The sequence below is a fragment of the Anguilla anguilla genome, chromosome 1 (assembly GCF_013347855.1).
Source record: "Anguilla anguilla isolate fAngAng1 chromosome 1, fAngAng1.pri, whole genome shotgun sequence".
Lineage (NCBI taxonomy): Eukaryota > Metazoa > Chordata > Actinopteri > Anguilliformes > Anguillidae > Anguilla > Anguilla anguilla.
In genome coordinates this window covers 55,701,169-55,713,076 of record NC_049201.1, presented here as the reverse complement: position 1 = coordinate 55,713,076, position 11,908 = coordinate 55,701,169, and the positions used below count along the sequence as shown (strand labels likewise).

Here is an 11,908-nt window from a genome sequence, read left to right as displayed (position 1 = left end):
TTTTTTGAGGCAGAGAACAAGATGCTATAGAAAAGCAGAGAAGAATTGAAGCACTGTCACAACTTGAGATTCCACAAACAAAACCAAGAAGTTTCCAGGCTTTCAAGGACTGGTGATAACCCTGCACCGGACTGTGGTCCCAGGCGAGCCTGGTAACCGTTTCCCGGGCCTGCTTTCCGCCCAGAGGGCCAGCAGAAGCTCAGCCAACACCTCCCACACTCCAGCGAATAGGCCGTCTCGCCCGATACCCAGAGAGCCAGCCAGGGGGCGCACGCGCTTGGTTCCGGTCCATGGATTTAACGAGTCGTGACAGGTGCCAAAATAAACAAAGGGAAACAAAAACAAAAAGTGCAACAGCAGCCGGGCAGAGATGCCACAGGCCGCTGTAATTAAACCCGGCCCGCCGCTCGCTGCCTGCTTGTGACTGCAAGAGCACTGTGGGCCCTGGACCGAAAACAAACACTGAGATTGTGTGTGTGTGTGTGTGTGTGTGTGTGTGTGTGTGCGTCTGTCTGTGTGTGTGTGTGTGTGTGTGTGTGTGTGTGTGTGTGTGCGTCTGTGTGTGTGTGTGTGTGTGTCTGTCTGTGTGTGTGTGTGCGTCTGTCTGTGTGTGTGTGTGTGTGTGTGTGTGTGTGCGTGCGTCTGTCTGTGCCTGTGTGTGTGTGTATGTGTGTGGGTTTGTGTATGTGTGTGTGTGCGTCTGTCTGTGCCTGTGTGTGTGTGTATGTGTGTGTGTGTGTGTGTCTCTGTGTGTGTGTGTGTGTGTGTGTGTGTGTGTATATGTGTGTGTGCGCGTCTGTCTGTCTGTGCCTGTGTGTGTGTGTGTGTGCGTCTGTCTGTGTGTGTGTGTGTGTCTGTCTGTGTGTGTGTGTGTGTGTGTGTGTGTGTGTGCGTGTGTGTGTGTATGTGTGTGTGCGTCTGTCTGTGTGTGTGTGTGTGTGTGTGTGTGTGCGTCTGTCTGTGCCTGTGTGTGTGTATGTGGGTTTGTGCGTGTGTGTGTACGTGTGCGTGTGTACAAGCGAGTGTGTGTTTGTGTGTGTGTGTGTGCGTGTGCGTGTGTACGTGTGTGTGTGTACAAGCAAGTGTGTGTGTTTGTGTGTGTGTGTGTGCGTGTGCGTGTGTGTGTGTACGTGTGTGTGTGTACAAGCGAGTGGGTGTTTGTGTGTGTGTGTGTGTGTGTGTGTGTGCGTGTGTGTGTGTTTGTGTGTGTGCGTGTGTGTGTGTGTGTGTACACAAGCGAGTGTGTGTTTGTGTGTGTGTGTGTGTGTGTACACAAGCGGGTGGGTGTCTGTGTGTGTGCGTGTGTCTGCACTTTCAGACTCGTTACAAGGCAAAGCTGCACTTGGTCTGGATAACGAGATCCTTGTGCCTCACAGTGGTGCAGAAAGCCTGTGTTCTCAACTCAGCGATTCGGCAACGCTGCCCTCCTGTGAATAAAAGCGCACTGGCCCACTCACTGATGTCACCACTAATACAAAAACACATGGGATAGAAAACAACCAAATCTGGGAGTTCACACCATGTTTCTACACTGTAACTGCTTGACAAAAGCCCTGGTTAAAGTCAATGCTTAATGTTTACAGTATGAGAGACAGCAGACCCCATGCTCAAGTGGGCAACTGCAAGGCTTGGCACTCTGGCTACTACACTCCACTGCTTGCACTAATAGATCAGCTGGACAATGGCAGCAACAGCAGGACAATGCCAAGTTTTTAAGTAACATGGCAGCTGCTTCCTTTATGCAATATCACATTGTATTTGTGTAAAATATTAGAAGGCAAAAGCAGATTTATTTATAGAAAGATAGATTTCTTTCCCACTTGGGTGATTTTAATTTAAAAAAAACTTATTGGATGCCAGCAACCGCAACTATGTACCGCTAGCAGCATGAGTTCTGAATGCGCTCGGTTCAAATGCGGAGATTCTCTGAAAAGAGAGCTTATGTCGCCATCCTGTGGTCACATGCAGTATGTCTAATACAGGGGATTACCACACCGTGATCCTCCTGAAGGAATGAACATATCTAAAGAAGCACAGCATAACTCTACTTTTCATTTTCAAATTAGGCAGAAATATAAGGAACCCCACAGCGGCGTGTGTCAGTGACATGAGAGCCTTTGGCAAAGATAATGTACACTACCAATGACTACATGTATCATGCAGAGAACTCCACATAATTTCACAAACCACTAATAGACAAATATTATTATTTGATTATTTTCTTTAAAAATGCTGTAAGATAGTATGGGAAAAAAATTTAATGCCATTTAGCAGCTGTGACTAATTTTCGGGGCACAGACACCATTTATCCCCAAGTAAAACACTAACTGCTCTGAGAGCCGTTCAGGCAGTCAGTCAGTCAGCCAGTTTCAGGGCCTGCTCGGCTGTAGCCAAAAGTTTAAAAACGGTTCCATAACTTTACCCAGGGACACATCGCACAGTACCGAGCACACAGATGACTTTCATGGGCTGGACCTGTGAGCAGAAGGCGGAACAGGTTCAAGTCCTGGGCATAGAGCCATGACTATAGCGCTCTTGGGCAAGATGCTTAACCTGAACCACTCTGGTTATGCAGCTGTGTAAATGGATAATGTAAGCTATACAAGTCCCCTGAAAAAAGCCGTCATCTTAGCAAATAAATAACGTAATGAAATATGATATCATGCCATGGCCTGAGGAATTTGGGGGAAGTTTAGTACAGACGGGAAGAAAGGAAGCTGCCGCCTATCAGACAGGGCTGAAATGATCATCTGAGGTGAGTCTGGGTTATTTAATTGTGTGTAGCTGCACAATTGTAAAAAGAGAAAGACAAAAGGTAAGAGGGTAGGAAAGGCCATTCCCACCTCACATAAAGCGTTCAGGCTTCTCCCTGAGGTTACTCATAATATGACAGAGATACTGCCCATCCACTGGGCCTGCACTGTATAATGTGCCTCAGTTACACACCCCTCAACCCCTTCTTCCAATCATATCACTGACCTCTCTCACAGTATGGCTGAAAGAGCCAATCCCACGCCAGAGAAAGGGAAGGGAAACAGAGCGGTTGGAAAGAGTTATTCCTGCTTGCACTTTATATCCTTCTGGCTGAGACTGTACATGGAAAAAAAGCTATGAAGGCCTCAAAGGGCTCCTACAAGACAAGCCTAGACTAGAGTCCTCAACACCTTTACTAAAAACAGGAAACACCAAAACTTCCAAGATCAGCTGTTTGAGGAGTGTTTCCTGTGCAGGTATATGGAACGGTTTTATGTGGGCGTTTTTGGCGCTCCGACCATCGGTCCTGAGCCTGAACTGGCGCTGGGAACAGTTAAAGAGTTCAGGCACCCCATCACCAGTCCACTATGTCATTTTTCACATTGGAAATAAATACAACTGAAGCCAGGGTCTGAAGTTTCGGTAAAATGTATCATAATGCACACAATATATCTGCGGCTATTAAAAACAAGGGGAACAAAGAATTGACTAATGTGAGCACATAAAATAACATTTAAAGCAAAATCTTTTTATGCGTCTCATTTTTTCCCTTGACACACCCATGAACCAAAGATTATAATTCAAGTGACTTTCACCAGAAGAGTTACTGGAATCCTTAAAATTTATAGTGAACACAACACAGTGTAAACTGTGGGTGAAAGTAAAAAGTAACATGAATAAAAAAACGTGCCATTTGGACTGAGAATACACAAATGTTTACATTTGTGTGTTACAGACCGCAGAGGAGAATCCCTAACGTGTGCCTGGGATGTGAGGGCTGGAATGTGAGTTCTGGGATGTGTGCCTGGGATGTGAGGCCTGGAATGTGAGTTCTGGGATGTGAGGCCTGGAATGTGAGTTCTGGGATGTGAGTTCTGGGATGTGAGCCCTGGGATGTGAGTTCTGGAATGTGAGGTATGGGATGTGAGGCCTGGAATGTGAGCCCTGGAATGTGTGCCTGGGATGTGAGGTATGGGATGTGAGCCCTGGGATGTGAGGCCTGGAATGTGAGTTCTGGGAAGTGAGGCCTGGAATGTGAGTTCTGGGATGTGAGCCCTGGGATGTGAGGCCTGGAATGTGAGTTCTGGGATGTGAGCCCTGGGATGTGAGGCCTGGAATGTGAGTTCTGGGATGTGAGCCCTGGAATGTGTGCCTGGAATGTGTGCCTGGGATGTGAGGCCTGGGATGTGAGGCCTGGAATGTGAGGCCTGGAATGTGAGGCCTGGAATGTGAGGCCTGGAATGTGAGTTCTGGAATGTGAGCCCTGGGATGTGAGCCCTGGGATGTGAGGCCTGGGATGTGAGGCCTGGGATGTTGTGTGTGAGTAAAGTGTCTCAGAGCAAAGTCACTGTGCCATGTATGAGAGTGCAGACCCTCACACTGAACAGAGGTAGGTGTTTCAGAGAGCCGTCTGAGGGCCCGTACCTGTGACGCCCCCGAAGGGGCCGTAGGTCATGTTGCAGGCCGTCCTCTGCAGGTTGTGCTCATACACCAGTCTGAGCTGGCACTGAAAGCCATGTTCCACATTCCCAGCGGTGCCTGGATACACACGGGGGGGGGGGGGGGGGATCAAACATTAGCATCACAGAGTAACAGCCATGTCTTTAAAACTAAGGTCTGCGGTCGACACGCTCGCCAGTTGCGTAATTGACATAAGCAGCAGCAGCGTGGTGGTGGCGTGCAAGTCTGAGACACACTATGCCAGGTTATGCCAGGTTATGCCAGGTTATGTCAGGATTATATCAGGATTATGTCAGGTTAGTCAAGGTTTTGTTGGGCCGTATCGGGTGGAGACGCTGTACCTGTGATGGCGTAGACAGAAAGCTTCCTGGGGTGAAGCACAGCCAGGTGGAGAAGATCAGAGCACCTGAAGGAGACACAACACATGCAGCATGCAAATGAATCATCAAAGCGAATGTCTGAAAGGGTTAACAAATCATGAGTCCTCTCTCAATCTTTAATTAATCACCCAGCCCATGTGAGCAAATAAAACATTTTCAATTTCCACATGAACAGAACAGCAGTAAACTGATCAAGAGCTTTATACACACTGGCGAATAACATGCATGAAGATGCACTGGTGGAGGTGCATGCTATGTGCAGCTGGTGTTCTGAGCCCCAGCCCTACAGACAGGGTCCTAACCTCCCGATTCATGTCTCTGCCCAGAACGAGGCAGCACAGCTTCAGCTAGGAACCCGTACTGTAGGGGCACAGAGGCCGACGCGTGTGTACCGGCTGCAGCCAGACTATTTTACACCCTACAGCACTCTCATCAGTATGGAGAGAGCTAGCGCTGATTGGAAGAGAGGTGTATCCTGATTTATGATAAGTGGCAGCCTGTGGCCCTGTTGGTGTGTCGCTAGGAGGCGCTAATGCAGTCACAGACTAAGGACCGCTGGCCAGATTAAACCCATCGCACCGCTAGCATTACTAGCCGAAATGAGGCGAACCGTGTCTTGCCGCTGTGGACTCACTGCCACTGGAGCCTGTGCCCAGAGCTTCCTGCCTGTGCTCAGTGCTCAGTGTTCAGGGAGACCCCCTTTACTGACACAGCCACCTGGAAGCTACACGGTTCGGTTCTGAAAATGTTAATGTGCAATATATACATGAAAGCGCCATAAAATATATTAGCAGTATATAGTATATTCACACACACGCACGCACGTACGCACACACACATTATATAAATTCACAACGTACAAGAGAATGTGACTCTCACAGCATTAAGCAAAGTGTTTCAAAATGAAGTGCTGCAAAATGAACAAATGGAACTAAATTGAAATAACATACTCTAAGGTTTCATTTCCAACATAACTCTGAACACTGGCATTGTGGTGAAATTCAAACATGTTGTCAGTGACATTTACACACGCGCCCAGTGGCTCTGTAAAATCACACAGCGTGCCCTGTCTTTCAGTGCAGGGGCCTGGCTTGGGGAATAAGGCAGGTTTGGAAAGCGCTGGAAAAAGCTGCAACGCCTGCTCGTTTTACCGTCGCTCACGCAGCAAAGAGGAAACAATACTTTAAAAGCGTTTCCCTCCAGTCTGCAGCTGCTCAGCCGAGACATTTCAACACCAATTACGAGTACCAAAAGAGAAGCGGCCGCCAATCGGAAAAAAAGAGCGTTGGAGCTGACGGGTGAGACGAGCCCGATCCGGACTGAAGCGAGCCAGTTCCACCCCTCCCTCACGGCGAGGGCGAGCCCAACCGAAACGAAACGCTCCAACAACGTCCCTGCAACGGCAACGCAATGCTGTTTTACAGGGCAACGCAGCCAAAAACGATCACTTCTGCACAACATTCCCAAAACATTATGACAAAGATATTTTTCCGTTTTTTTGCGGTAGAGATATGTGGAAATGCTCAGATGAGCACAGCTGACTGAAAACAATCTTGTAAAAAAAAAAAAAAAACTACTCCTGCTCACATCTGGGAAACTGGCAAAACGTTCAGTCTTAAAAAAAGGATTTATTTCATTTAATTTCACTTCAGTCCATTTCCACATTCCACTTCATAGTCAAGTGGTCTCAACTGCTTGCATCCTGTGAAAAAGTGAACTCATGACAGGGTCTGCTCTCACTCCTGGAGACGTGGACACTGAGCCAAAATGGCAGACGGCTCGGCCGGAGAATGAAGATATGAAAGCCAGTGACGGGTAGATTCTGTGACTGAGCAGGACATTACATTATTTCTCTCTGGTATCTCTGGCATCAATGGCCCAGCTCTACAGTATCCGGCCAGCACAAAAAGGGCTGCTGTTTTTCACAAGAATCCCGACTGAGTGCAGTGGCACCTCCCCCCTAACACCGGTTCCTAACGTGCTGTGAGCACGATGTCTGAGTTCAGGCACCTATGCACACGAACCTTCATCTTGTCTTAATGTTTCCATCCACACTCCAGCAAAGTGATGATGCTACCTCAGGGTTACAGGTACACAGTGTAATTGCTACTTAGCCCTGCAGTCTGTTTTAATCATTCAGATTACAGGGAACTGCAATAAAAAACAACTGTGATGTGTGACAGCACAAAATATAGAAACAGCTAATCAGATGCAATACTTAATACTGAGAATTACACAAAGTATGTGTGTGAGTTTTCGTGAGTGATGTGTTAGACCACCCTAACAATGCACAAGTTCATTCGAATTGGCCTTCAATTTTATTCAAATTAGTTATGAGTAAAAAAAAAAAAAAAAAAAAAGGCAAATGAAAAGTGCAATGTAATGTAAAAGCGTGTTTTGCTTTTCTTCTCTATGCAGGCGACACACACAGCTGAAGAGCAGCTATGGGAGCCACTGTACTCTTATTTTGAATCGAGTGCCCTGTGGTGAGGCTTTGACTTACGAGACAAACTTGCCCACTTCCACCTGTATGATGGGGTCTTTGAGCTGCACCTCCAGCAGCTGGTCCTCCGCCTGGCTCTCCCCTGATGAGCCAGCGTGGGGCAGGAAGATCCGCAGCAGACCCATGTAGCTCCCCACCACGATCTTATCTGTGTACGCACAGATGTACGTAAGCAAGCACGGAAGCACGGAAGCAAGCACACACATGCACACATAGACACACACACACAAACACACATTAATTCTTTACTTGAGATAAAACATAAGAAACAGGGGCTCCAATTTTTATCAGGAATGTAATTAATGTAATGTCTTGCACTTTTCTTCAACCCAATTTCAATGTTAATACACACACCCAAGCCAACAAATGTAGAACACAGCATCTGCAATATAGCTACACAGTACTGGCTGTTGATCCACCCGGCAAATGCAACCAGCAGTACAATATGGTGGACTTGAACACTCTGACTTTTCTTATTATATACAATGAGCATTGGTTTCCAATTGGTCCAGACGCTCCAGACAGCATTCAAAGTGTGAACAGTGCACAGGGAGAAGCCTCCAGAGGCCCTGGTGTGCCACGCAATAGGGAACATTTCCTCCATTTAATTAACGCGTGTGTTAATACCGCATATTACAGGCCCCAAGTGACAACAACACTGCAGCGACACGAAAATACATTCAACTAATGTGACTTTCCTTCTCTTAGCAACAGCCAAACAAGATAAAACAACACTTTGGTTTTCCCTCCGCAGCGAACGGCTCGTGTTCCACGAGGACTTCGGCGGTGGAAACACTCTCAGCGGCGCGGGGCTGTGCGTCTGGGGGCCGGGGTGAAGGGGACTAATTAAACGCATCTACCAATAAAATCAGCAGGGGCCGATAAAAACACAGACGTGACCGGAGAGACCCCACCGCCACCAATCCCTGCTTGTTAGACTCTTTCCTGTTTAAACGGCTGTGTGTAGCTGGACCTGCTACGCTGGGAGGCTGGCTCGGGCCAGCTCTAGCACGGGTTATGGTTTCCAGCCGGGCTCAAAGCGCTCAGCGCCGGTCGTCCCGGTGGACCGGGACCTGCTGCGGTCAGGAGGGGCCCCGAACTTCAAAGAACAGCTGGAGGAGGACGGATAAACCGAGACCCTGCTTGCCGTATCCATGGCAATCACCCACACCTGGGAGCCCAAAGCGAGACTCTCAAATCCTCCTATAATTATGAGCGATGGTGGGGCACCCGTAGCAATCCAGCTGAGAGTGTGTGTGTGTGTGTGTGTGTGTGTGTGTGCGTGACGTGTATGTGTGTGTGCGCGTGTGTGTGTGCGCGTGCGTGTGTGCATGTGTATGTGGTGTGTGTGTATGCGTGATTGTGTGTGTAAGTGACTGCATGAGTGTGTATGTGTGTGTGTGTGTGTGTGTGTGTGGATGCTCCAAATGCACTCCAAAACATGCAAGGACCCATTTTGATTTCAGCTGTTCAGCCTCAAAGATAAAAGACACTGAAATAAAATAAGACACTGAGATGGAGTCTGCAGGAGTGAACAGGACTGGCCACCTACAGTACACCCCCACAGAGAGAAAATGAAAACTTACTCTAACAACATGGAGAACACATTTCACTGTGAGCCAATTTATCCATGTATAGTGCGCAGTGCAATTAAGTCCAATAAAATTAACTGAAGAAAACTGTAAAACACAAAAAGAATTGGTCACTTTTCAGCCATGTCACTCACCATGTCCGCTGCCACTGTTGTCCACATCGCCGACGCACAGACACCCCTGGTCAAACTCCTCCCCCAGGCCTAGTGTCACCGACCACCAGTCCCTTGCTTTGAACAGAGACATCCTACAGACCTGCACACATGAGGAGGGGGGTGGGGGTTACCACCCAGCCAAGCTAATCCATGCCCTTTTAACCCAGCACCATATTTGACACAGGGTCTCACCAACTGTGTGCCAAACCTGCATTCTCTCACACCTGTCTGGCAGGAGCCACACGGTTAACAAAGATAGCAGTGCTCACACATCCCCTGACTGCTGTGACTGCATATACACTACACCTGGTAGGCCAGCTGGCTTTTTACATTATTTAGCCATTTAGTTCACAAATGGATGCATGTCTGCATTTTTGCCAACAATATTTTAAGTGTGTATTAACTACATGTATGAAGTGGTTTCCTGTCTGCAGTCAGTGGCAAGCTGAATTTCACTGTAAAAACCCCATGGCAGATTGGCATCCAGCCCAAGGGACGTTCTTGGAATCGGCAACAGAAATTGGGATGTGATCCTATAAGCCACACAGTTCCTTTAAGCCAGACTTAATAAAACTGCACAGTGCCCCGCACATAGTCTTCAGGGCACCTTTAAAGGCATACTATGCAGGAGTGCAAAAAGTGGAAGATGCAGTACAAAACAATGGTTTGGTAATGGCTGGCCTGTGGCATAGGACAGCAGTGTTAAATTGACAGAATTTTAGTAGCCAGAAGCAGCTGTGGGAAGGCATGATTCCATTATCATAAGTGATTGCGGCTCCTCTGTGCAGAAAAAAACCCGAACACTTGGCTGGTGTTAGCTGCGCTTCTTACAGGCCACTCGGCAGGTCGCTGTCTGCACTCAATCACTGCAGGATCCCATCACTGAACCCTACTTCACAATCAGCCGACATCTTCATAAATGGCAGTTATGTACATCTAATCAAAAGTTGGTTACTCCTCCCCGCACATGTCTCACGACATGTACGTCTGGCCAAGTGCCCTCCAAAGTAATCTGACTGATGAGTCACGTGATCGAGTATTCTGATTGTGCTAAGGACGCCAAGCGGCTTTTCCCTAATTGCCACTGCTGAGCAGGTGGAACAGACAGCTAATCCGCCAGGCCTCTACATCAGAGAGGTACAGAGCCCGAATTGTATCCCCGTTTTAAAAACCTATCGCCAAGGAGGCGCCTTTCATTAAAAACAACCGAGGCTAGAGGTTAGAGTTTGGGGGCTCCTCCATAGTCAAACAATCCTTCACGAATTCATTCGAAAAGGTGAACATCCGCTATCTGTCCATATAAAAAGCCAGATTTCTTCACAGCTACAAACTGCTTGCTGTGTCTCCTTTTCCATAACATAAATTAATGTAGCACACCCTGTCCTCTGAACACAATAATGTGCCGAGAGAGTCCGCAATCATATTCACATAGCTATCTAAAAAACCTTTGAAAGGAATGATATGCGTATTATATGCAAGTTTTATTTTTGACGGTACTATAAAGTGCGTTGTACTTCAGAAGTTATACATCAACAATGGTATATTGGCGAACGTTATGTAACATGGACTTCAAAATCTGCTACACATTAAGTTACATTGTTAACTCCATAACTAACTACTAGTACTGTATACAAAAATATATCAATCCGTAGTCTGCAGTTACTATCAAGCTTTAAATACAACGATATTTGAATTTCATTTTCTCTGGAACTGAGATGACACGGTAAGCAATCAAATTATTGATCATAGCTTGCTCTCTGCCAACCGATCTGCAACTAACTGTTATTTTCCTAAGTTATCTAATTAAGGTTTTCTTTGGTTAGTTGCTAGCTATTTAGCAGGACAGCAGCCAGCTAACAAAACAACTGTTTTAATCCTATTTAAATCACTTGATGTTGCAGTTAAGATGCCAAGCGCAAGCTAGCAAAGTTAACAAGCATTTGCTATGCAGCGATAATGCCAATAACACAAGTAGATTAGTCTATGATATAACGAAATTTCTCCACCGTGTTCAGTTCGAATAAAAGACCGGCAAAATGTTAGTGTCTAACATTACTTACATGCACGGACCATGGGTATCGAGCTAGCCAGCTAGGTACCTACTCCTTGAATAAGGTTGCCAATTAACGTTAGCTAGGAAAAGGCCATGTAGACTAACGTTACTGCAATAATGAATGAGGACCAAACAGGTAACGGCAAATCTGTGTCTCGTGTAACTTAATTTGCATTCTTTTAAGTAAACGAAATGCACACTCTGTAACGTTACCTCTTTGAATATGAGTTTTCCTTGATGAGACTGCGATCCACCAACTGCAGTTCATGAAAAATCACATTTCGCTCCCACGTCTCCCCAACTCGATACCATCTTTGCTGTTGTCATAGCACTGTCTGACACCAACGAACAAGGCGCAAACAATACGCATGACCGGATATCGCTTGTTAAACTGAACTGCCTTCTGGGAAACTGAGTCAACAGACCAGGGTGTTAAAATAAAGTTTTCAATGCTTGCTTGTAAATACGAAACGTTAATGTTAGCTGCCTACATTAGAAATACAGAGAACGAGCTATGCTATACGTTTACAGCAGTTTACATTTCGTAACTTTCAATGATTTTGAAAAAATATATATTCTTACATGCAGAACATACTTCTAAATCACAGCACCTAGCAATACATTTATGCTTATTTATGAATCACTTCTCTCGCTATCTATTGAATCAATAAATACAATTCTAGTTGCCATTGCAGTAGGAGGAATAAATCTTCACTGAAACCAAGCATTATATCAAAACAAAGTTTTAGTGAAAGTAATAATGTCCTCCCTCACACCCCACACAATAAGCG

At 46.4% G+C, this 11,908-nt stretch overlaps 1 protein-coding gene across 2 annotated transcripts in view; it reads right to left on the bottom strand.

The window, feature by feature from the left end:
* bbs9 (Bardet-Biedl syndrome 9) overlaps positions 1-11,452 on the bottom strand; it is a 168,820-nt gene extending 157,368 nt beyond the window's left edge. For both annotated transcript variants that reach the window (XM_035382340.1, XM_035382346.1), the window contains exons 1-5: positions 11,331-11,452; positions 9,044-9,164; positions 7,318-7,465; positions 4,776-4,840; positions 4,399-4,512 (exon numbers count right to left, since the gene is read on the bottom strand). In XM_035382340.1, the coding sequence (XP_035238231.1) occupies positions 4,399-4,512; positions 4,776-4,840; positions 7,318-7,465; positions 9,044-9,155 (439 nt within the window). In that variant the 5' untranslated portion in view covers positions 9,156-9,164; positions 11,331-11,452. The remainder of the gene's footprint in view (positions 1-4,398; positions 4,513-4,775; positions 4,841-7,317; positions 7,466-9,043; positions 9,165-11,330) is intronic.
* Between the last annotated feature and the right edge of the window lie 456 nt (positions 11,453-11,908).